Raw genomic sequence first — 26471 nt, 5'->3', positions numbered from 1 at the left:
AAAGGAGATCACTGTGCCTCGGCGTTTAACTGCAGCCCCTCGTCCAGTCAGCCTTCAGATCATCTAGAGTGGCTCAAACATGCACATGCACACTGTGCTTATTAGTAGCTAATTGATCTGCGTTTAAGCTGCTCTGCTGGTTAGTCAGTCTGGCAGTTAATCTAGCTACCTTTACATAGCGTAGGAGGAGAGCTAGGTGCCTGCAGAAAAATGGTCTGAAGTCAGATTTATGGCTTTTCAACTTCTCCTTCCTTCAGCAGAAGTTTATTTCAGAATGGACATGATAAAGGCTGCCATCGTTATATAGAGAGAGGGTATAGATAGACTCCATGCACTGTGGAGGTACTAAGACCTACTGCTAATTGTATAGATGCAAACTGTGCATAAGTGGTGCACGTTGTGCTTCACCACAGCTCTTAAGCCCACAGATGTAGGATCATACCGGAGACTAGAATCTGCAGAGATTATCTCCTCCTCTCCTCCACTTGACTTCTTTAACCTGCTCGATAAAAGTGATCAGAGTAACGCCAAAGCACCTGATTCCCTCCAGCTCAGCTTGAGCTTACCATCTGCTAGAAAGTGATAATATGGTCGTAGGAAAGTTTAATGCAACATTATTTTCTTGGCGGTGTTCCTCGGAATGCTGGCTCCAAACAGTTGCATTGATGTACTGATAAAGGCAACAACCAGTTTTAGAAGACATACTGACTCAAGAGAGTTATTGACATCGGCTAACGCAGCACGAGGAACGCCCGCTTCAGCTTTGGCGTTGAGGGATCCCTTCTTGCCTGTGTTTGAAAATGCAGTGATTTCATTTTGATGCAATTTTTGACCACCCTTTTCCCATGGCTCAGCCGGTGGGCTGGATGTTACTGTGTGTGGGAGGAGTCAGCCAGTCATGCAGCGTTTAATTTTTCAGCAAGATTACTTCAGTTGTACAAGTCTGATTGTCGACAAACTTCGTGCATGCATTACACAAAGTGACCCCAAATAGCTTATTGATTTTGGCATCAAAAAGTCAAAGGTCAAGGTCACTGGAGCAAATTTTGAGGGTGCAACAACTTATTTTTTTAACTTCAAGATTGTGGCTAAACTTGGTATGTGTCTTTGGTACATTAACCTCAAGAAGCCTATTGACACTAGGGTCAAAAGGTGAAAGGTCACCAGCACCTCACACTCACTCACTCATTTTCAACCTCCTACTCCAATTAAGAGTCACAGGGGGCTGGAACCTATCCCAGCAGTCATAGGGCATGAGGCGGTGTACACCCTAGACAGGAGTCACCAGCACCTACTTTCTACTAATATTATAAGCACAATAACTTGTTTCCTAATTGCCTGATTGTCACTAAATGTGGTATGTGTTTTTGGCATGGTGATCCCAAGAAGCCTGTTGAGTTTGGGATCAAAAGGTCAACCTCAAAGAACTGTACTTTGTATAAGCTTCGCTTGTCAATGGTAACCTTATCATTTGCACAAGATGTTGTGGGTTAGTGCATTTTTACAAGAATTTTTCTCTTCCAGAAAATGCTTAATATTCCCTGCCACATTTTTTTGCTGCCATGTTGACTGAACGCTTGAACACTGAACGCAGTGGCTGTTAGGGGAGGTCACATGCTGCTGATGTCATGGCTGCACAGTCTAATCAGGTAGACGGACTGTGCAAACACATACGTAAGTGCAGGTTGCTGTCTGTTAATGACTGTGTGACTGTACTCACAGCGATAAGCACTATTACATTCACATGAGGATTGGAAGCTTTAAGTGCATTTTTACATCTGTATCGTGAATATGAAAAGTTTTCAGGCCCTCTGACATATAGGTATATTTTTATCATCGTCCGCCAGCTGCAACGTTAAAGGACAGACACAGAATTGTACCCCATCTGTGCTTTTGTCTTGTGCATATGATAACTTCAACCAAATTGATCTGATTTTCATGTAAATTTGAATCGAATATCTTAAATGACTGACTCTTGGATGAGTTGGAGTTTCAGCATGATTGGATTTCACCAAGGCTCAAAGGACTGCCCACTTTACTGAACACAATATTGATTATTGGAATTTATTATCTGTCATAAGGGTATTTTTGGCTTTGTTTTGTTTTATTTTATTTTGCTTTGGTCTGTATAACCTGGATCTTTTTCATAGCCCCTAATCAGGACAACTAAGGTCATGCCACTTGAAATATGGGCATCCCCTTGGCCTTGTCCTGGGCCAGAGGTCATCCACACTGAGGGACATACTTACTGGATGTTGCCCAGAGAAACACATCGCCTGGCCAAAATGTAGCTGACACTCCATCACAATGGAAGTTTTACACTTCATTTAGTCCCCACAAGTAAGTGTCCCTTTGCTGGCAAGTCATTCTGTTGGAACCCAAGGATTCTCTGAAGTGACCACTTCCATCAAAACAGAAGAAAAGTAGCATGTAGATCAAACTACAAGGAAATCTGACAAATAAGCAAAATGTTTCATTTTGCATTAAGATGATGTTTCAATGTTCATGTATTTGAGTGTAAAATATTATGCTTCATGTCCCCTACACCAGATTTTAAGAACTGGCATATTTTTCACACATTTGTTCTTTATTAGTACGTGCACACATACACTATACCTGCAAATTTGAAGAGTTAAGATGCAAAACACTATTTAGTCCGAAACCACATATTTTTAGTTGAGGCTGACATTCACTTGGTCATCCAAGGGGAGGTGATGGTCTAGTGGTTAAGTGTTGGACTTCAGACCAGAGGATCCTCGGTTCAAAACCCAGCCTGACCAGAAAATCACTAAGGGTCCTTTGGCACTGGTTAGATAATTGCTCTCGGTGTGTAGTGAGTGTCTTGCGTGGAAGCACCCTGACAACAGTTTGAGAGTGTGTCTGTGAATGGGTGAATGTGAGGCATATTTGTGAAGTGCTTTGAGGTTCTGATGCAGATGGAAAAGCACTATATAAATGCAGTACATTTACCATTTGTTTACTTGGCTGCTTTAGTTCACGATCAGTGTTTAAAGTATTCAAGAATTTGAGCACATTTTCATTTTATTTATGAAAATCAAAAATTTCTAACTTTTTTTTTTTTTGCTGTGAATTCACATTTTCAAATGCATTTTTCCACATTTGAGAAAAATATCATTTTGCATCTCAGTTCTTCTTTTGCAGTAGACGTTGCTACAGGGTATGGATGTGGTTGGCCAGCAGCAGGGTAAGGATGAGGGTGGCCGGCAGTAGGATATGGGTGCAGTTGGCCAGCTGCAGGGTAAAGACAAGGATGGCTGGCAGCAGGGTGACGATGCGGTTGGCCGGCTTTAGGATATGGATGCAGTTGGCTGGCTGCAGGGTAAGGACGCGGTTGGTTGGAAGCAGGGTAAAGACGCGGTTGGTCGGCAGCAGGGTAAGGATGTAGTTGGCCGGCTGTAGGGTAAGGATGCGGTTGGTCGGCAGCAGGGTAAGCACGCGGTTGGCCGGTTGCAGGGTAAGGACGCGGTTGGTTGGCAGCAGGGTAAGGATGCGGTTGGTTGGCAGCAGGGGAAAGACACGGTTGGTCGGCAGCAGGGTAAGGATCCGGTTGGCCGGCTGTAGGGTAAGGACGCGGTTGCTCGGCAGCAGGTAAGGACACGGTTGGCTGGCTGTAGGGTAAGGATGCGGTTGGTCCGCAGCAGGGTAAGGACGTGGTTGGCCGATTGCAGGGTAAGGACATGTTTGGTCGGCAGCAGGGTAAGGATGCGGTTGGTTGGCAGCAGGGTAAGGACGCGGTTGGCCGGCTGCAGGGTAAGGACGCGGTTGGCCGGCTGCAGAGTAAGGACGCGGTTGGTCGGTAGCAGGGTAAGGGCGCGGTTGGCCGGCTGCAAGGTAAGGATAAGGTTGGCCGACAGCAAGGTAAGGACGCGGTTGGTTGGCAGCAGGGTAAGGACGCGGTTGGTTGGCAGCAGGGTAAGGATGCGGTTGGTCGACAGCAGGGTAAGGATGTTGTTCATTGGCTGTGTTGGGGGGGAAGCTCAGGGTGAGTGGGAAGCAGCAGTTGAAAACTCTGGGAAACTTGGGAGTCTGTGAGGATGTTTGGGGTGGAGTCAAATTTTAGTGATCGTCAGAGAAGCAGCACTGATAATGACAACGATTTTGTCTTGTAAACTGTTTTTGCGTGATGAAATGCAACAGAGATTTTGTGCCTTTTTTGTAGCTCTGCAGTACAAAGAGTTTTCCAGACAACCTCAGAAGAACAGGAATACTAAGACTGCAAAGTCCAACCTGCCTCATCTTCTTTGTTACACATACCCCCCAATCCCCACATACCCAAAGTGTCCCCGTCTGACTGCTCTCCCCCACCATCTTCCTTTCCACTTTAAAGCTTTTAGCGGGCATGTGATCTGTGCGGTGGGTCTCTTGTGTACGTAGCCTCTCAGCAGCAGCAGCACTTCCGCTCACACTGTGGAGGTGCATGTTTGGAAGCGTGTAAATGTGATTTCTGTCATCCTTTCATCCGTCAGACACGAGTTAAACAGCCACTGATTTTTGGTCTCAGAGAGCTCGAAAGAAATGCAGAATTGGCATGTCTGCACAGGAAAACATGAAGTCATGTGATCAAACTGTACATCTGCCCATATCAGCTAATTGACTTTCTGTATATCAAACTCACTTCCTGTCATTCTCTTTCCTGTGAGAAATAGTCCTTTGAGGCGGGGGGAGGGGAGCGGTCTGACACACACACTGTGTGGTGAATGAATCATGTTTGACAAAGCATGGAGTGACACAGAACCAGCCATAAAAATTCACCAGTAATTCTTTTTCACTCCTCTTTTTTTTTTTTTTTTTTTTTTTGGTCCAGTCTGTGTTGCTCCTCGGTGCTGTGGCCTTGGTGTGTCTGGCTCTGGACCTCCTCTTCCTTCTGTTCTACTTGTTTTGGCTGTGCTGCCGCCGACGCAAGAACGATGAATCCTCGCACTCCCACATGCACTCCCAGCAGCCCAGCGCCGACTGCTGCTGCACCGCCTGGTGTGTCATCATCGCCACGCTTGTCTGCAGGTGAGAGCTTGTCCCGTGAGACAGACACATCTGCATTGAATTACTTAAATATTTGCAATTTTTTGGCTCGTAATTGTGTCTAGAATCATGGCACAAACAACAAACAAGCACAAGCAAGTAAAATACTCCATTTAAAAGATTGAAGGGCAATTTGAGCTAATAGTTCACTAAATAATTTGATTTTCTCAGCTTTATTTTGCCCTGCAATGTCTTTTTAATAGAAATACCTTTAGTTATGTTTTTGCTATAGGCCCCATGTCCATATGGTGTTTTTTCTTACTTTTGCCCATCTTCTTGCTTCATCCCAGTGGTTCTTAGGGTTTTCATTGGGGGGTGGGGGAGCCTATGCGTGGGATTTGTTCCTGTGACAACAATAAATAGCTAATGACTGCCTTACAACGTACAATGATAAAAAGTACTCACCCTCAGCAGGAACATAGTATCTGTCCAGTCTGCTATCACAGATGAGTTTTGTCTTTATTGTGATAGATTTTGAGTGACAAATCAGTTGACTGTAGACAAAAACAGCAAAAATAATCCTGTCCTCCCGGTTGCCTGAAAAGGTACTGCACAGATATCAGCATTTTTCTGAAAAGTGCAAGGATATTTAATGTAAAAGTACTCGAAGCATCTACACAAAAAAAGCAGACCACTATGAAAAAAGACAGTGATTGAGGCATTTTTGCATACGCACCCTTCTCATTTAGGCACCGATGCTCCGAACAACAAAAGAAAAAAGTCATTTTTTTCCCCACAATAAAACCTAAACAAAAAAGAAAAATAATGCAAGTGTGCAGTACGGTTGGCTCCCATCAAGAAGGTCCCCAGTTCAGGCTCACTTGTGCCCCATTTCCCTTCTAGCCTACATCTGGAGTTGCCATCAGCAAGTGCACCCGGAGAAAAACTTGTACCGAATCAAAATGCAGATCCAATCCATATCTGCTCTGGTACCCTCGAACGAAACAGGCAAAAGGCATTTGTTTTAATATCTTTCTGTAATATGTCTTTTTCAAATAAAGGCTTGGTTCTCTCTGCAGTGAAGGTAAAGAAATGATCCATTATTTGGGAAACTTGTGTCGTCTTTTGCTGTTCTCACTTCCAGCAAAGTTGGGGTTTTGTAACGTTTTGATCTGACAGCACATGTATGAAGAGTCTAACTGTATGTCTGTCCTTCATAAACCTCTGTGGTTTGTTTCACTCCACTTTGTGTTCGTGACAGGAGTGTGTGCACGCTGAGGTCTTTCACCCGTGTGACCCAGCAGCACGGTGAAGTTCAGGGTCACCTTCAGAATATTGGCTCCTCTTGGCATACAAACACACGCCTGCTCGTGGGCACAAATGAGTCCAGCTTTTCTCCTTCCTCTCTCATCTCTATTTTCTCTCCCCTTTTCCCTTTTTTTCATTTTATTGAGCCCTCTTCCGATGTTTATTTTTTCCTCGCTGCTAGGCCTCCATTCTTCCTGGCCTAGAAAGGTTGCCATGGAGACAGAAGCAGATTTGATGCAGAGACGAGAAATGAATAATACAGTCACTGGGAGCGCCTTTCTGTGTGTGTGTGTGTGTGTGTGTGTGTGTGTGTGTGTGTGTGTGTGTGTGTGTGTGTGTGTGTGTGTGTGTGTGTGTGTGTGTGTGTGTGTGTGTGTGTGACTATACTGTTTTTTTAAGGTTTTAAAGATTTCTGATTAACTTATAGTACTTATTGAATATTCTTTGTGAGTGTGTGTGTATGTGCGTGCATGTGTGCACGTCTGTATCATTGTCCACAGTTTAATATGAGATCACGATTTATTTTTGGAATAATGGGAACTACATGTGAACACTTCGTCCGTTTGTCTCCAGCCACAGTGTGGTTTGATGAAGCAGTAGCTGAAGTAGTTTAGTAACTACTAACATTTCAGCATTGAAATTTTATGTTTTGAGTCTACTGTTATACACCAGGCACAAAGTGAGTGCCAGCTAATAAATTTTGTCGTATCTTCTCAGCTGTAATCTATTCTTCTTATGTGCTCGTAACATCAAGTCTAGCCCTGGGGTGCAGTCAGATTGACCTGAAGGTTTTGTGAGTTTAAATTGCCAGCTCTTATTTTCTGGTGTAGTGTATGAAGACTCCAAATTAATCAGACCCCTAGTGGAACTGTATTTTCTGATGGGTTTTGTCTTGCTGCCTGGTTGTATGATTTGGTACATGCCCTGTTTTCACCTCCACACTTTGGAATGGGGGTATTAAAATGGGTTCCATGTGTGTGTGTGTGTGTGTGTGTGTGTGTGTGTGTGTGTGTGTGTGTGTGTGTGTGTGTGTGTGTGTGTGTGTGTGTTTGTCTGTCCACAAAAACCTAACTTTGTGACCACCAAATATGCCATGTACGAGGTCTATTAGAAAAGTATCCGACCTTATTATTTTTTTCAAAAACCATATGGATTTGAATCACGTGTGATTGCGTCAGACAAGCTTGAACCCTCGTGCGCATGCGTGAGTTTTTCCATGCCTGTCGGTTGCGTCATTCGCCTGTGAGCAGGCTTTGAGTGAGGAGTGGTCCAGCCCCCTCGTCGGATTTTCATTGTCAGGAAATGGCGGAATGATTTGGGCTTTTTTTCCATCAGAATTTTTTCAGAAACTGTTAGAGACTGGCAGCTGGAAACCATTAGAAAAATTTATCTGGCTTTCGGTGAAAATGTTACGGGCTTCACAGAGAATAAGGAGTGTTACTGTCGCTTTAAGGACGGCCCCCAGCGGCTGTGGGGCGTCCCGGATAAAACACAGCGTCCAGTTTGGAAATGAACGGCACATTTACACTGTTACAGGAGTTTTTGTCATGGAAAGAGGAGCGGAGGCTTCGCGCGTCGCGGCGGTGCCGCATGGCGCACAGCAACGCCGTGATGAAGCCTCACGGGACATGTTCTGGCATGTCCAGGCACATCCACAATTTCTCGGATAATCACTCGATGGAAAAACCACCGACAGCTGTCTGAACGCCATCTCAAAGCCGTCCTGTGAGACCAAAACGGAGGTGGTTTTGTCTCGCTCCAGTAGCGATTCCATCGTGACGCGTGAAGCCTCCGCTCGGCTTTCCATGACAAAATCTCTTGTTAAAAGTGAAATCTGCCGGAAAATGGTTGATGTCCAGCTCTTGTGATAACCAGAGAAATGGCACACAATGGTCACGGATCCAGACAGCCATCCGTTTAGAATGAAATGGTCGTTCAGCCTGTCGATGGCGGCTTCGGAGCGCAGCGCGCCCCACAGCCACTGGGGGCCGTCCTTAAAGCGACAGTAACACTCCTTATTCTCTACCAAGCCCGTAACATTTTCACCCAAAGCCAGATAAATTTTTCTAATGGTTTCCAGCTGCCAGTCTCTAACAGTTTCTGAAAAAATTCTGATGGAAAAAAAGCCCAAATCATTCCGCCATTTCCTGACAATGAAAATCCGACGAGGGGGCTGGACCACTCCTCACTCAAAGCCTGCTCACAGGCGAATGACGCAACCGATAGGCGTGGAATAACTCGCGCATGAGGGTTCAAGCTTGTCTGACGCAATCACACGTGATTCAAATCCATATGGTTTTTGAAAAAAAAGAATAAGGTCGGATACTTTTCTAATAGACCTCGTATACAGCCCTGTGGCCACCGTGCTAGAAGCCTTCACAAATGCAGTATTACTATACTTAATAGTAACACATATATCTTTTCTATCAGTTCCACAAAAACCTCAATCCTTCATGCTTCTTAGTTCAAAACTCTACAAAAACAGTCAGCGTTACAATAGCATTACTGTTGTTAAACAGATCTGTTTGAGTACTGTCATTGCTGGTTAGCTAGTAGCGCCCAATATGTCGGGGCTATGAAATTATTCTCTTAACAAGCATATTCAAACTGCTACCATGGTTACAAAGCTTGAACCAGAAGCAGAAAAGATATGTAAAAATAACATAAAAATTTGGGAGTGAAAGGAAGGAGGTGTTCAAGTGGCTGGAATGTAACACATCTAAAAATGAGATGTTCTGCAGCCATTTTCAACCCTCTAGCTGAGAAGTCTGGCACCCAAAAATACAAATAACTTGAACTATCTTCAGTTTAAATTAATAATTTTATATTTTGTTTTCATTTACTGGCTATTAGAAAAATATGGCTAGATATTGTCATGTTGTTAACGCTCGTGGTTATTAGTGTGAAAACATTAGCAGACTCAGACTTGTAGCCAAACAGTTAGCATGATGACTTAGCGCTGTGTGTCATTCGTGAGTAAACCAATTGAAGACCAAACATTGAAGTGAACAATATCTTTTATGTTTATTGTGTGTGTTATCCAAGCAGTAAACTTTGATGCAGTAAAAAATTCCGGGAAGTCAAAAACGATTAAGTTCCTTGACTGGCTGTTTGAGGCAGGCTCCAAAACAGAGCACTTTCCCATAGGACTCCGTGTCAAAATGTCCAACTTTGGAGCAGAAATAAACGTGTATAGCCTGGTACAAAAAATGGCTTTGTTTCTGTATTTTCTTCCTCAATGACAGCTGTATGGGTGGCAATTTTTTTTCTAACTTCTTAGTTTAAGACGGTTTAAGCCATGAAGTTCTGTATAATTGTGGGTGTGGTTGCTTTGAGCGTCAGCGGCTGAGCCCAGCATCTCTGCCTCTTGTCGAGTCCGACCGTAATTCAGAGTCCGCTGCATGCGGCTCCTCACTGTTGTGGAGGCTTTGTCTATTTGTTTGGAGTATTTTATTTAAAACACCTGAAAGTATATGGTTTGTTGTGTAGTGAAATGTCCTAACGGGTACATCCAAGACATCTTTGCTACAATATTTGCACTGAGTGAAACTCCCGTTTTAATTATTGTTTTATGCTAATGGTGTTAGCGCTTTTAGAAGCTGTCAGTAGCTTAACCTGTTAGGTCCACTTAATGCATATTTACTGAGAAAATAAGTGGCTCATAACTTTTAATGTCCACACGAAGGCAAATCATTATGAGAACTAACGCGAAAATCTCCAAATTATGATTTAATAGACACCTGAATCAAGGTTAGCTTGTTAGCTGGTTTGAACTCGAAGAGAGGGGCGTGTTCAGGCTTCTTTCATCACACACGGAGCCACCTCTTTATGGATTAATGACCTCTTTGTTAAATCAGGGTGGGAGGAGCCATCAACATGGCAAAACCCAGATATGGGTTTCGTATCGGCTGTTCCAGGTCTCTGTGGAATACCAATGGATGATGCCACACAGGCTTTGTCCAGTATATACGTATACGGTCTTTGGTGTTAACAAGACCTTTCTCTTCAGATTGTAGGTTTCAGTTTGTAGGTACATGTGGTTCCATGTAACTGTAGTTATGTAAGTTCTAACTTTTGCCTCCCCCTGGATCCTGAGCTGTTGGTGGTGAATGTCATGAGAATTCCTGGTAGGACCAGCTGGATATTAATCCAGAGAAGACGGTAATTGGCAAAGACAGCTGAAGATAGAAAACAGTGGGACTGACAATGGGTGACTAAAGAGAAGAAGGGAGTCCAGGCAGAGTATTTACCGTTAAATCAGAGGCGACATGGAGGATGGAGTAAGATGGTGAGAGGCAGGGATGGGTGAGGAACTGCAATGAAATGTGCAGAAAGAAAAAAAAGCTGAGGAAAGGAGAGAAAGAAACGAAGGAATGGAGGGAGTTTTGCATTCAAACGGCGCTGCGGTGCTGTGCCGTTACTGTTCCTCCTGCTAAGCCTCTTTCATGTACAAATAAAGTCCATCGTGAGGCTCTGATGCACCGACACAATGAAGTTGTAGTCTGGAGCTACTCAGGATCTAATGGGCTAGAATGAATTGGCTTAACGATGACCATAAATTTCCCCTCTACAAATATGTCTGGTGTTATTGTGTGCGAAGACATGCCAACATGCAGGACACAAAGGGAAGGGAGGGGCTACAACAGCGTGCACGTGCAGAGTGTTTAAAAAAGATTTGATTGAGGAGGGGAAAAAACAGGTCAGGAACAACAGATTTTGTAGCATGTGTGAAGCTTCAGGAGGTTCACATTGCGTGCAGTCTGCTGACCCAGTTATTGTTTTGTGTGTGTCAATCCTGTGTTTAAAGCTACAGTGTGTAGGATTTAGAGGCGTTTATTAGCATAAATGCAATATAGCATTAATCAGTTTGTTAGTGTATAATCACCTTCCACCACAAATCGATATGTTCTTATAAGATTAGCAGGAGCCCTTTATATCTACATGGGAGCAGGCCTCCTCACGGACTCCGCCATGTTGATACAGTAGCCCAAAGGGGACAAAATTTGCATTTTGCAGCATGGATGGTAGGCTGAAGAGAAAAGAAGAAAAAGAGAAAAAAAATTAAGTGGAATCAGTGGTATTTTCTGGGGTTCCCCCCGCTGCACTGTCCACTGGTTGTTATTGCAGGCTAACAAGTTCCAGAACCCTATTTTCTTGTGAAATGGAAGATCGGATGTATTGCTCATCAAGTTAAAGGAGCAGGAATCCCTGTCGCAGAATAATCGAAAACATAAAGGGAAACAAAATCATGGCTGGCGATGCAAAAATGCATTTGGCAACCTCAACACTAGATGACATTAAATCCTACACACTGTAGCTTTAAATCTTCACACTTTGAAGGGAACATGTTCACATTAAAATTGTCTCTGCTGTCCCTCAGTTTTAACCACGCTGCTTCTGCTCTCAGAATAGATCAAACACAGCAGCTCACACTTTAAACTTTAACAGCATTTTTGTGACTCTCTCACTTGGAATTAATTTAGTTGCATGCAGACTTGTGCATATGCTTTTTTTCAGCTTTCACACAAACTTTGCTGTTGTTTTGTGCACATCTCCTACGTGTCACATGTATCCTCTCTGAATCACTGTGAGCTTGCAGATCTTTTTTTTTTTTTTTTCAGTTTTCTGGTGCATTATGTGTCAGGAGCAGATTATTAAGTAAGTCCATTATAGGCCCAGAGGCCCGCTGGTGCCTGTGCTCATCCTTGGATTCCTTAGCATGAAGCAGACAAGAGTCTGTGATTTTCAGCAAGGATGCCAATCCCATGCGGGTTACTCCCCCAGTTAGTTCCCGTACCTATTTCCAGCTTGATGGACTGGGATCATATAGATAGAATGTGGCCTAGTGTGACTCCTATATTCCCATTAATTCCTAAATTCAAGGAGCATATTAAGAATGTACAGGGGTGTGTCATGCAACCTTTTCTTTGTTTCTTGTGGAAAATTTAAACCCACATTTGGTGCATCAAACAGCCAGACACACTGGGGACACTGGGACAGCTGACTTTACGTATATAGGTGTTCTTTCCTCAACTTCAAATTCTCTTACCCATCGAAACTGGCTAAATTTGAATTGTTGTGCTCCCAGCAGTTTTTAGGAACCTCTGTTTTTATGCTCAGTAAGTCCTAATAGAACGTTATTTGAAGCCTTTGGATTCTGATTGGTTTTTCTTCCATGCCCACTGGGGATTTGTGATTTGATCATTCAGCTTCAGCTGCAGACATCTGTGCAATGAAACCAGAATATCTTATACTCTTACAAAGGGTTCTCTATGTGCTGAATTTGGGTTTAGTATTTTTAACGTGGTTTAGTAAGTTTCTGATCAAACCCCATCCTTGGAAATACGATTTCTGCAACTTGCAGCAGCTACTGTAGTTCTGTTTAAGGTGTACCCGTTTATGTCAATAGGACAAATAGACTACTTATGTTTGTTTGTTTTTGTTTTTGTTTTTTTAGATTTGTTCCCCCTGTTTTTTATTTCACATATGGCACTTTGCATCCTATTGGTTATGAAGGGTAAGTTCCATCCTGTGATCCAGAGAGCGCTGTCATCTGCATAGAAAATCTTGGCAGTGGTGGGATCAGATGTTGTTAATCTTGACGATGAAAACAGAGTTGCAAATGAAAAAGCGCAAACCTGACAGTGGAATACTGCAATACTGAAGACGGAGTTTTTCAGCGGGGTCTTTGACTCGCTGATGTTGGGCAGGTGTGTGCACTACAACAGGTAATTATGATTAAACCTTGAACTTTGCAAATTGTGTGTAAATTTGCAGAGTGCATCAGGTTCCGTTGGACGTTTTGTAGCAGTTATGCAGAGTTGTTTAAATGAGGCTACTGAACAAAATCACGAGTCATCCAGTAGTTTTTGTGATGTCCCATTCTTCTACAGTGGCATTGAAGGCCTCATGTTTTGTGTGTGTGTGTTTGTGTGTCATTCATTCTGGCTTTCTTTCTGTCTTGTTTGTGCTTCACTGGTAGATGACCTAATTTAATGCAAAGCAACAGCTCATGAAAAGTAAGAATGTTGTCAAAAAAAAAAAGTAGGAATTTTGTCTCTGCTTCCCGTGACTGAAAATAATGTTGATGTTGGATCTGGATTCAGTCGTGGTTCCTGTTCCCCTCAGCAGGCTCACTTCAGTGAATTTGTTGGCATCCTGTAGTCGCGATGCTCATTGCATTAACTCCTACTTCTTTGTTTTCTGCATCCCAGCGCTGGCATTGCTGTAGGATTTTATGGGAACGGGGAGTCAAGCGATGGAGCCAATCGCGTGGCATACTCCCTCCGTCATGCCAACCGCACCGTGTCTGGGGTGGAGAAACTGGTGAGTTAGCTAATGGTGTTCATTTGTGTTTTTATTGGCTAACCGTTGTGTGCTGTGTATGTGCAGGTGTCCGACAGTGCTCTAGCCTTAAACCAGACAGTGGAGGAGAACCTGGTCCAGTTGGAAACGGTGTACCAGGAGCAGACGGACTACGTGTCCATTGTCCAAAAGCTGCAGGGTCAGCTGGATGAGCTGGTGAGGCTGATGGTGGATGTTCCATTCTGGTCCAATACTGACATTTCCCTGGAGGACTTAGCCCGTAAGACAGAGGCCTTTGACTTTTACAGGTCAGTATCTATAAGTTGTGCAGCTTTTTTTTTTTAGGTGACAGCTATTCCATGACATGTGATGATATTAATGGGTTATATTATGCAACTTGTCAGGTCGTTAACTGATACCAAGTGTGATTTTCATGTCTACGAAAAACTGTTATAGTTTGACATATATCACATTAGTACAAAATGAACCATTTTGTTGTGTGGGCCGCTGAAGAGGAGGTACTGCTGGCCCACCACTGTTGTGTGGGCCGCTGAAGAGGAGGTACTGCTGGCCCACCACCACCAGAGGGCGCCGCCGCCCCACAGGAGCAGCCTCGGTAACAGCTGTCACCCATCACCTGAGACAGCTGACGGCAATTATCACTGGGGTATATCAGCAGGACGGCATCTCCACCTCATCGCCGAGATATCGTTTCTACCGGAGAGGTAACATATCAAAGCATACAGAGTACACAGTTTTGACTGAGCTAGTTATTGGATTACTGTTCCAACGAGAGGTGGAGGTACCTTTCCTGCCGTTCGGAGTTCTGGGTGCAAACGTGCCCCCATCTAACTGTTCTTTTTCCCTCGCCAGCAGTACCAGGTCCGACACGCGGAGGCAGTGGCCACCTGGGAGTTCGGGACTTGGCGGCTCCAGTATTCCCGGGGTCCTGTGGCGGAGGAAGCCGTGTGGTTCCGGTCTTACCTTGGAGAGGCGTCTCCTATCTTCGAGCCTGCCCACACGACACCTTTGTGTATTGACTGTTGTCCATTTCTGTAATTGGTTGTATTCGTTGTGCACATTCACAACAGTAAAGCGTTGTTATTGTGACTTACTCCATTGTCCGTTCATTTGCGCCCCCTGTTGTGGGTCCGTGTTCCTACACTTTCCCAACAACCACCACAAGATGGCGCCCTGCTTGAAGTGTGGGCTTCAAGCACGAGAGGGCGTCAGCTTTGCTGGAGGTGACAGCTGTCATCAATCAACACAAGCTGTCACCCATCACCACCACTACAAAGACCGGACTGCAACTCCACCTCCTCGCCGAGAAATCAACTACCATTCAGGTAATTTCTCTGCTGACTGACACTGTGTGTGTTTAACCTGAACTTCTATTTGCAGCCGTTTTCCTGGAGTGTTTCCTTATCTGGAGGATTGGCGTTTGGTGTGACAGCGACGGCTTCGCCTCACACCCCAACTCAGATAAGTGGTTGACCAGGAGCTGCATGAGTGTGTGTGATTGGAGGTGGAGGTTTTCCCTCCTTTACTTAATACAGACTGTGGGATTACTGAGTGTGCGAACTCACACTCATCTGGACTGTCTCTGTTCTCTGCCAGCGGTACCGGGTCTGACTGCTGAAGACAGCGGCCACCTGGGGCGCAGGGCTTGGCGGCTCCGGTGTTCTTCAGCTCCGTTGGTGGTGGAAGCTGTGTGGGGATCCAGCTCTTCTCTCTCCAGGCGTCTTCTATTGTCGAGCCTGCCCACACGTCACCTGGTGTATGATTGACAGTCCACCATATTGTTATTGTCTGTACGTTGTTGTGCGATTCACAACATTAAATTGTTACTTTTTGGCTTATCCATTGTCCGTTCATTAACGCCCCCTGTTGTGGGTCCGTGTCACGTCACTTTCACAACAGGATTTCTCGGCCAGCGTCATGGATCCCGAGGGGCGTCAACCATCGCTTGAACAGCCAATGGGAGAGCGAGGTCCACAGGCAGGAGGCGTGTTGGGTGAGCTGCAGCACATCTTAACCGCCTTTGCTGCTCGGCTGGACTTAGTTACCGAGCAGAGCAGTGTTCTCAATCGCAGGATAGAGGCTCTCACCGCCCAGGTGGAAGCGCGTGCTCAGGGCGCTGCTGCAGCACCTCCTCCTGCTGACCGTGTGCCAGAAACAGACATTCCGCTGGTCGTTCAACGACCCCCCCCCACCTTCCCCTGAAGCATACATAAGCCCTCCGGAGCCGTACAGAGGCTGTGTGGAGACGTGCGCGGACTTCTTGATGCAGTGCTCACTCGTCTTTTCACAGTGTCCCGTCATGTACGCGTCAGACGCCAGCCGGGTGGCTTACGTTATAAACTTGCTTCGAGGAGAGGCACGCGCCTGGGCTACGGCGCTTTGGGAGCAGAATTCACGGCTCCTAACGGTTTATACTGAGTTTGTGAGGGAGTTCCGACAGGTGTTCGACCACCCTCATAGAGGCGAGACCGCTTCAAGTGTGCTGCTGTCGATAAGACAGGGGCGTCGAAGCGCAGCGAAGTATGCAGTCGACTTCCGCATCGCGGCAGCGCGAGCCGGCTGGAATGCTGTTGCACTCCGCGCTGCCTTACCTTTGTAAACGGACTGTCTCTGGTCCTCAAGGAGCACCTGGTGGCGAAGGACGAGCCGCGGGATTTAGATGGGCTTATCGACCTGGTTATACGGTTAGACAACCGATTAACAGAACACCGACGGGAGCGAGACGAAGGGCGTGGTCAGGCACAAGCCGTCCCTCTTCCTCCCTGGTCTGAAAGGGAGCCGACTTCCCCACGCTCCACTGCCAGGGCTCTCCACGTGACAACAGCTCCCCCTGCTGATGTTGCTATGGAAACGAGCAGGGCCAAAAAACGATCAGATCAGAGACAAAGGAGGCTGATCCGTGGAGAGTGTTTTCTCTGCAGCTCTACTGAGCACACACAGAGAGAATGCCCCAAACGATCAAAACAGCAGCACTCGTCCTTAGAGACTGGGCTAAGGGTGGGTCACAATACCCACGCGGGGAGACCCTGTAAATCTGCACGAATCCCAGTCACGATCCTGAGTGAGGATTTAACCCTTCACGCCCCAGCACTGGTGGACACGGGGTCGGAGGGAAATCTGCTGGATAGCAGATGGGCAAAGGAGGTTGGGCTCCCTCTAGTGGCCTTACCGTCACCATTGTCGGTGCGGGCACTAGATGGCACCCTTCTTCCACTAATCACACACCAGACTCAGCCAGTGACATTGGTTGTATCTGGGAATCACAGGGAGGAGATTGTGTTTTATGTAACACCTTCTACCTCCCGAGTGATATTGGGTTTTCCATGGGTGTTAAAACACAATCCCCGGATTGATTGGCCGTCTGGGGTTGTGGTTCAGTGGAGCGAAACCTGCCACCGGGAGTGTTTAGGATCCTCGGTTCCACCCGGTGTGACAGCTAAGGAGGAGGTTTTAGTCCCCCCCAATCTGGCGGCGGTGCCAGCCGAGTACCACGACCTTGCTGACGTCTTCAGCAAGGATCTGGCACTCACGCTGCCCCCGCACCGTCCGTACGATTGTGCCATTGATTTGATACCGGGCGCTGAGTACCCGTCCAGCAGGCTGTATAACCTCTCACGTCCGGAACGCAAATCAATGGAGACCTACATCCGGGACTCGTTAGCTGCCGGGTTGATCCGGAACTCCACCTCCCCGATGGGTGCTGGTTTCTTTTTTGTGGGCAAGAAGGACGGCGGACTCCGTCCATGCATTGATTACAGAGGGCTGAACGAGATCACGGTTCGAAACCGATACCCGTTACCTCTGTTGGATTCAGTGTTCACGCCCCTGCATGGAGCCCAAATTTTCACGAAATTGGATCTTAGGAATGCTTATCACCTGGTTCGGATCCGGGAGGGAGACGAGTGGAAGACGGCATTTAACACCCCGTTAGGTCACTTTGAGTACCTGGTCATGCCGTTCGGCCTCACCAATGCGCCCGCGACGTTCCAAGCATTGGTTAATGACGTCTTGCGGGACTTCCTGCATCGGTTTGTCTTCGTATATCTAGACGATATACTCATTTTTTCTCCGGATCCTGAGACCCATGTTAAGCATGTACGTCAGGTCCTACAGCGGTTGTTGGAGAACCGGCTGTTTGTGAAGGGCGAGAAGTGTGAGTGCCACCGCACTTCTTTGTCCTTCTTGGGGTTCATAATCTCCTCCAACTCCGTCGCCCCTGATCCGGCCAAGGTTGCGGCGGTGAGAGATTGGCCCCAACCAACGAACCGTAGGAAACTACAACAGTTCCTCGGTTTTGCAAATTTCTACCGGAGGTTCATCAAGGGCTACAGTCAGGTAGTTAGCCCCCTGACAGCCCTGACCTCCACAAAAGTCCCCTTCACCTGGTCGGATCGGTGCGAAGCCGCGTTTAGGGAGTTGAAACGCCGGTTCTCAACTGCACCAGTTCTGGTGCAGCCCGATCCCAAGCGCCAGTTTGTTGTTGAAGTGGATGCCTCTGATTCAGGGATAGGAGCCGTGCTATCCCAGAGCGGGGAGTCCGACAAGGTTCTCCATCCATGTGCCTACTTTTCCCGCAGGTTGACCCCAGCTGAACGGAACTATGACGTCGGCAATCGGGAACTTCTTGCGGTGAAGGAGGCTCTTGAAGAGTGGAGACACCTGTTGGAGGGAGCATCGGTACCATTTACAGTTTTCACGGACCATCGGAACCTGGAGTACATCCGGACCGCGAAGCGTCTGAACCCCAGGCAAGCCCGCTGGTCGCTGTTCTTCGGGCGTTTTGACTTCCGGATCACCTACCGCCCGGGACAAAGAACCAACGATCTGATGCCCTGTCCCGGGTGCACGAAGAGGAGGTCAAGACTGAGCTGTCAGACCCCCCTGACACCATCATCCCCGAGTCCACTGTCGTGGCCGCCCTTACCTGGGACGTGGAGAAGACCGTCCGGGAGGCCCTGACACGGAGCCCGGACCCGGGGACCGGTCCGAAGAACAAACTGTACTTCCCACCAGAGGCCAGGGCTGCGGTCCTTGACTTCTGTCACGGTTCCAAGCTCTCCTGTCACCCAGGGGTGCGAAGAACCGTGGCAGTGGTCCGGCAGCGCTTCTGGTGGGCGTCTATGGAAGCCGACGTCCGGGAGTATGTCCAGGCCTGCACCACCTGCGCCAGGGGCAAAGCTGACCATCATAAGGCCCAAGGCCTCCTCCAGCCTCTGCCAGTGCCTCGTCGCCCCTGGTCTCATATCGGCCTGGACTTTGTCATGGGCCTCCCGCTGTCCCAGGGAAACACCACCATCCTAACGATAGTGGACCGGTTTTCCAAGGCGGCCCACTTCGTGGCCCTCCCGAAGCTCCCGACGGCCCAGGAGACTGCAGACTTCCTGGTCCACCACGTCGTGCGTCTGCATGGGATTCCATCAGACATTGTCTCGGATCGTGGTCCTCAGTTCTCCTCCCAGGTCTGGAGGAGTTTCTGTAGGGAACTGGGGGCCACCGTCAGTCTCTCGTCTGGGTACCACCCCCAGACGAACGGGCAGGCAGAGCGGACAAACCAGGAACTGGAGCAGGCCCTCCGTTGCGTGACCTCCGCGCACCCGACGGCCTGGAGTGACCATCTGGCCTGGATCGAGTACGCTCATAACAGCCAAGTCTCGTCTGCCACTGGCCTCTCCCCATTTGAAGTGTGTTTGGGGTACCAGCCCCCATTGTTCCCGCTAGTGGAGGGAGAGGTCGGGGTGCCCTCGGTCCAGGCCCATCTGAGAAGGTGCCGTCGGGTGTGGCGTACCGCCCGCTCTGCCCTGCTCAAAGCCCGGACGAGGGCCAAGAACCATGCAGACCGCCAGCGTGCCCCGGCCCCTGCGTACCAGCCTGGGCAGGAGGTTTGGCTTTCTACAAAGGACATTCCCCTGCAAGTGGAATCCCAAAAGTTGAAGGACAGATACATCGGACCTTTCCCTATCCTCAAGGTCCTCAGTCCAGCCGCAGTGAAGCTGGCAGCTTCAGCTTCACTGCGGATCCACCCGGTTTTCCAAGTGTCCCACATCAAACCTCACCACGTGTCACCCCTCTGTACCCCCGGACCGGCGCCGCCTCCTGCCCAGATCATCGACGGGGAGCCGGCTTGGACCGTGCGCCGGCTCCTGGACGTCCGTCGGAAGGGCCGGGGGTTCCAGTATTTGGTGGACTGGGAGAGGTATGGACCCGAAGAACGCTCCTGGGTGAAGAGGAGCTTCATCCTGGACCCGGCCCTCCTGGCCGACTTGTACCGGCGGCACCCGGACAAGCCTGGTCGGGCGCCAGGAGGCGCCCGTTGAGGGGGGGGTCCTGTTGTGTGGGCCGCTGAAGAGGAGGTACTGCTGGCCCACCACCACAAGATGGCGCCCTGCTTCAAGCACGAGAGGGCGTCGGCTTTGCTGGAGGTGACAGCTGTCATCAATCAACACAAGCTGTCACCCATCACCACCACTACAAAGACCGGACTGCAACTCCACCTCCTCGCCGAGAAATCAACTACCATTCAGGTAATTTCTCTGCTGACTGACACTGTGTGTGTTTAACCTGAACTTCTATTTGCAGCCGTTTTCCTGGAGTGTTTCCTTATCTGGAGGATTGGCGTTTGGTGTGACAGCGACGGCTTCGCCTCACACCCCAACTCAGATAAGTGGTTGACCAGGAGCTGCACGAGTGTGTGTGATTGGAGGTGGAGGTTTTCCCTCCTTTACTTAATACAGACTGTGGGATTACTGAGTGTGCGAACTCACACTCATCTGGACTGTCTCTGTTCTCTGACAGCAGTACCGGGTCTGACTGCTGAAGACAGCGGCCACCTGGGGCGCAGGGCTTGGCGGCTCCGGTGTTCTTCAGCTCCGTTGGTGGTGGAAGCTGTGTGGGGATCCAGCTCTTCTCTCTCCAGGCGTCTTCTATCGTCGAGCCTGCCCACACGTCACCTGGTGTATGATTGACAGTCCACCATATTGTTATTGTCTGTACGTTGTTGTGCGATTCACAACATTAAATTGTTACTTTTTGGCTTATCCATTGTCCGTTCATTAACGCCCCCTGTTGTGGGTCCGTGTCACATCACTTTCACAACACATTTCTTACTAAGGTGAGGGGTTTTACATGCACAGACACAAAATTGTGATACTTTGAAAGTGTATCATAAAAGTTCAGCCATATTTAACAATAAAACATGGAGATAAAAGTGATTTTGTACAGTTTGGCCCCTTCAGTGTTGATCGTAATTTATATTGTGATCTAGTTGAATAAACTTTTCAGGCGGTCAAGCTTTATTTTGTTATTGTTAGTATGGTCAAAGCAGATTGTCACCTCAGTGAGTCTGGTCTCCTTGAGGTTTCTTCCTGTAATCAAAAACACTTGAGGGAGTTTTTCCTGGCCACTGTTGCCAATCTGCTATAGACTGACGGGCTGTCAAGGTTGTATTGCGCCTTTCACCCAGTGACCACTGGGATAGGCTCCAGCACATCCCCGTGACCCTTGATTGGTGTATGAGTGTAAAGAAAATGAATTCATGAATGTTGCTAATGTGCTTGTTTTTCCGGTTTGGTGGGTAAGATAAAACCTTCCTCTTGTGAAGCTCCTTGGGGTGACTTATATTGTGATTTAATGTTGTATAAATAAACTGAACTGAATTGAATTGTCAAGAGCATGTGCTTTAACACCACTAAAGATGAAGAAGTCCTTAACCAAACACAGCAGTAATTGTGAAATATCACCAAATTATAAAACTGTTAACTTTGGTGGTGTATTTTTCTTTGTTTTTTTTTTTACAATTTTCTCTGCAAAACACCATTGTTGTAAAGTGCGCATGGTGTGAGTGATGCACTTCACAGTAAGGCAATTTGATCAAGGCAGTTTATTTGTTTGAATGATTTGATCTGGATCGTTGAGCACAGCTTGTAAGACATTAGTGACGGGATGCCCACTCTTACACGCATCGCTGGAGACAGAAACCAGGATGTTGAAAATGGCTATGGGAGGACTGTGGCATGGCGACACCTTGTGTAAAAATCTCACATCAGTCAGAGCAGCAGTGTGAGGTGCAGGCATGCAGAATTGGTTTTGATGCTGTTCTCAGTGTGTTTTTGTGTGTGTGTGTGTGTGTGTGTGTGTGTGTGTGTGTGTGTGTGTGTGTGTGTGTGTGTGTGTGTGTGTGTGTGTCTATAGGTGGTTGGGGTACCTGACCCTGCTGCTGTTTAACGTACTCATTTGTCTACTGGTGCTCTTCGGCCTCATACGTAATTCTCGAGGCACTTTAATTGGGTACGTTGCTTTACTTCTTACTGCAAAACCGCTGTCAGACGTACATATTGTGTATTTCAAACATGTACAGTGTACACTCCGTGTTGTATTGCTGAAGGTTAACCCTGAGTATGTTTTTCTTGCTGTCCTTTAGTGTGTGTCTGATGGGCGTTCTGACTCTGATCATCAGTTGGGGTTCTCTTGGTCTGGAACTAGCTGTCGCTGCTGTAGGTGTAACCATGGCAACACCGCCGAGCTCTGCAATGATGTAATCTCTTTCTGGAGCGTGAATGTTGCTGCAGCCTGATGTGTTATGTGTGGTTGCCCTCTTACAGTCTGCCAGTGACTTCTGCATTTCCCCGGATACCTACATCTCCAGGGTAACCAAGGAGAATGCTGTCATCAACCAAGGTATGCAGACAGGAAAATCGAGGTGCTGGCAGCAGGATTCCAACTGACTGATCCTTTTATGAGGTTTTGTCATGAAAATGAACAGCTGCTGTGACAACTGCATGGCAGCTGTTCATTTTCGCTTAACTGTATTATCACCAATAATAATACAGAGGTATTTTATACTTATGCAAAACTGCAGTACAAATTTTCCCAACCAACTGACACAATGCAACACTCATTAATAGAAAATTCTAAAATAAACAGCTGCTCCTCAGTTGCAGTGGTGCAAGAAGAGGCCTGCAGAGTGCAGCAATAAAAGCTCTTTGTGAAATTAGTGGAGCACGACTGATGTATGTAACAATGTTCTTTATTCAAAATCCAGATACAAGCCGGTCAAAACGCAGTCAAACAGTCCGCAAGGCAACAGTGTTCATGAAGGGCTCAAATAAGTAAAATCCAAAAAGAGTTTTTGTGGTTAGTTCAGTACACAAAAAGGCAGTCGGACCAGACAAACACATCCAAGGGAGCAGGCGAGAGACATGGGAGTAATCAAGAACAATCACAGGCCAGCATGACGAGAAAATGCCAACAAAGACTTGGCAAAGGGCATAAGAGGTTCTGGTACAAGAAAGTGTGAGACAGACACTAAAATATGTGAGGGGAAAATGGTTTAATTTACGGGAATGAATAACAGGTGTAGAGAATGACCGCCGCAGTCAGAGGCAACCAGGAAGGAACATGAATGAGACCTGTCAAAATAAAACCGGAAGTAGTAACCTGAAGCTCAAACTAACCGAACGTGACGCTTTGAAGGATGCCAGAACTTCTGGATCCTTTCGACTTGCCCAAAAACATTCCTTTGAAGGTCTAAGTTAATACTAGTGGAGAGCCATAGGTAATGCATCCATGCTTATTTATACTCATGTAGTCTATATTTCATTCATACCACCAACCTCAATCAACAAATGTTTTTGTTTTTTGCAGTAGCAGAAAGAAAGTAGCATGTCACGTGAGTTTTATCACTTTACCAATGTTCTCTACGTGGATTTATTGCTGTTTGTAACAACATAAGACTGTAATGAAAACATGTTGAATTCCTGCTAACTGCTAGGTATCAAAATCTCTGTACACTGACGTAACATTCAGAATGTCGATGTCATTTGCCAGTCATGAAATTTTGAGGAAATGTCCTTAATAGGTGTCATATTGATGCAAAAATAGGCTGAAAAGTGGAAACTCAACATTTTTAGTGAGCTAATTACTGACATTAGCCATGAGTTACTAGGATTGTGTCTTTAGTCATATTTTGGCAAAAATATGTAAATTATCAACATAATAAGCATACAAATGAGTAATAGGTCACAACATTATGCAGCAAAAGTGGTTTGAAGATGTTTTTGTTCCCTCTTGCTGCATAATAAGATGACAATGATATCTGTTTATTTTCCTTCATTATTTACTCAGGTTAATCAGTTCATCTTTTCAGACCTATGTCACACCATGAAAGGTTAAATTCATTGAAAAATAAATTTTTTTCCCCATATTATTTCATTTTAATATGTACTAATGCTCCGAAGAGAAACTACAGAATATTACACAAGAAAAAAAATCAGTGTGGCAGGAATACCTGCAGCTCAGTTTTGTTGGGTTAATGTATTTTTTTTATTTGTAAGACTTTATGCTGACAAATAAGAAGAAACAAGTCAAATAGGCTCCAGTTTTCACTGAATCCTGCTGTGAATTTTGCTTCTATTTTAAGAAACAAGCGTGTGTGTTTAGGGATTGGGTTTGATTGATGCTGTGGTATGTAAAGGCTCCAGTCTCTCCCTCTCCCTCTGCTGACTGCAGTGCATCAGCACACCTTCAGTCTCCACTCGTGTTTCCTCCTGCCTCCTGCCTGTTCCAGATATAAAAAAAACATATTCAGAGCACAAAGTCTGCTTTTCCAGTTTGGATCATTATCTGATTTGTTCTCTCTCCTCATCTTTTTATGCCCTCTTTACCTCTCACTTACTCCTCTTGTGCGTCTCTCCTTTCACTTCTTTCTCCTGCACTCGTCTAATGAGCTCTGCTGTCTGTCAGTTGTTTCCGCTGGCTGTCTGCTGCACAGTGCAAACGTTGCCTCCATGGCAAACAGGATGCCTGTTCCATTATAATGCCTCATCTGTTATTTACTTGTCATTGTCTTCCCAGATATCTTACAGTATTACCTGAGGTGCAGTTCTGGACATATTAACCCCTTCCAACAGGTAAACCTTCAGTTTTTCTGGGCTTCTCTTTGTTACGTGACCAAGCATCACTGTTTCTCCAGACTATAAGTCACTAAAGGTGATTTTCATGTTCCAGCCTGTGCCACGTGAATAAGCAGAATGTGCACTTTGCCGCTTGACGTTTGTTGTATTGTAGCGTTTGTCGGGGAGCCATAAAGCTTTGGTGGAGATGCAGGATGATGTGGCAGAGCTATTGAGATCAGCAACGCGCGACTATTCCAACACCAAGGTGAGTGCATTCCACATGTTCATTTAGATCTCACCATGGGCTGTTAACTCACCCCTTTATCTGTAGACAGGGGTCTTCCAACCCCCTTGTCCTTCTGGTTTAAGGACCTGTACAGTGCCTTTTAGAACATGGAAAAGAGACAAAGTCTGAGAAAAACTTGTGTATTAAAGTGGAAAGTGGCACCTCATTAGCCAACAGATTTAGTGCATATTTGAAGTGAAGCAGAGCACAAATATGCACCACGACTTTGCTGATGAAGTAGCAGCAAGTATTTATAGAGCGGTGTCTTTTAGCTCCATCTGCTTTGTGCTTATGAAACAGAGGAAAACGGAACACATGTTGACCCGTGTGACTCGTGCTGAATATATCAGATACTGATCAGTTAAAAAAAAATGACTTGGTCGGGTCTAGTTCCAATCACTGCGATCAGAATGTGACATTCCATGTTTAGATGGTTTGGTGGTATGATTAGCGTTAATATTAAACTGTATTAACAGCACAGCACACCTCCATGGACACATTACGTCAATGTGGATTGGCACAGTCTCTCTTTGTCCCACTCTCGCTCTGTCCTCTGTCTTCTGTCTCCACATACCCACAGTTTGTAAGTCGAACCAAAACCATAGTTTATTCTTTGCAGTGGTGATTACACAGTATCAAACAGCGAACCTCTAAAGATTGTTTAGAGGTTCTTGTCATCTCTGTGATGCTTTGTTACAAAACAAAGCATCACAGAGATGGAACGTCTCTACAGTAACTGTCACGCTTTAGAAGAAAATATTGAAACTTTTCTATTTTGAGATTGAGATCAGACAGAAATGAGGAGTTTTCATGATTCAGAAGCAAGATGCATTTTGTTAAATGCCTTTGTGACTGCATCATTTTGCTTGAATTCTGGCCATGAGTGACAGTGTAATAAAAAAAAATCTTGCTAAGCTTAGCATATTAATTGCCCTTTGTTATTTGTCTTGTTATCTAACCTGGAGTATTTAGCAACATGTAGCTCCCTGACTGATCCATATTGACTAAATGTATGATTTAGGAGTTCATACTATCGGACGAGAAATCCATTACCTGTGGCATTTGCAAACCGTGTTATAGTGTACAAACTGTAAAACAGTCTGTGCCTGTTTTCAAGAATGACCATGATCACATTGGCGACAGCAGGATGTACGTATGTGAGGGTGTAGCTTGGGCGTGCATTTTGAGTATACATTGAAGCGTCTGTTTCATGTGTGCAGGGAACTCTTGAGCAAATCCAGTCTGTGCTGAATTCTACTGAAGTCGGACTTCACCAGCTGACAGCACTGGTCGACTGCCGCAGCCTGCACATGGTGAGTCTCTTTGTGTATTCGTACGCTACATCAGCACACCACATCAGCGTCTCTTATGGGTGACGCACCACCAAGAATGATGGGAAATCAATCAGCATATTGGCTTTTTTTGACGGAATTACGCCTACCCCTCCACTGTCCCAACGTCGCATGTTGTGCTTGCACGGCGAGAGAAGCTAATTGTATTGATTTAAAGTTACAGGCAGGTGACACGCTTGAACCACGACAAAATAACTGCGACAGTGGAGCAGTTTGATGTCCCTATCAAACATCAAGAAACACAGAATATCAGCCCATGAAACCCGGTTGTATTTTTAGGTACATTATCTCTGTACACCACCACCAAAATCTCCAACAAGTTGATAATTG

General features: G+C 46.2%; 1 protein-coding gene across 1 annotated transcript in view; it reads left to right on the top strand.

Annotated features, from left to right (window-relative positions):
* LOC117526837 (protein tweety homolog 3-like) overlaps nt 1–26471 on the top strand; it is a 59600-nt gene that overhangs the window by 18768 nt on the left and 14361 nt on the right. The window contains exons 3-11 of the mRNA XM_034188913.1: nt 4826–5022; nt 13503–13614; nt 13681–13901; nt 21802–21897; nt 22031–22103; nt 22212–22287; nt 24463–24518; nt 24676–24768; nt 26010–26102. Coding sequence (XP_034044804.1) covers nt 4826–5022; nt 13503–13614; nt 13681–13901; nt 21802–21897; nt 22031–22103; nt 22212–22287; nt 24463–24518; nt 24676–24768; nt 26010–26102 — 1017 coding nt within the window. The remainder of the gene's footprint in view (nt 1–4825; nt 5023–13502; nt 13615–13680; nt 13902–21801; nt 21898–22030; nt 22104–22211; nt 22288–24462; nt 24519–24675; nt 24769–26009; nt 26103–26471) is intronic.

This window comes from Thalassophryne amazonica, chromosome 15 (assembly GCF_902500255.1).
Source record: "Thalassophryne amazonica chromosome 15, fThaAma1.1, whole genome shotgun sequence".
Lineage (NCBI taxonomy): Eukaryota > Metazoa > Chordata > Actinopteri > Batrachoidiformes > Batrachoididae > Thalassophryne > Thalassophryne amazonica.
This window is presented reverse-complemented; position numbering and strand designations above follow the sequence as displayed.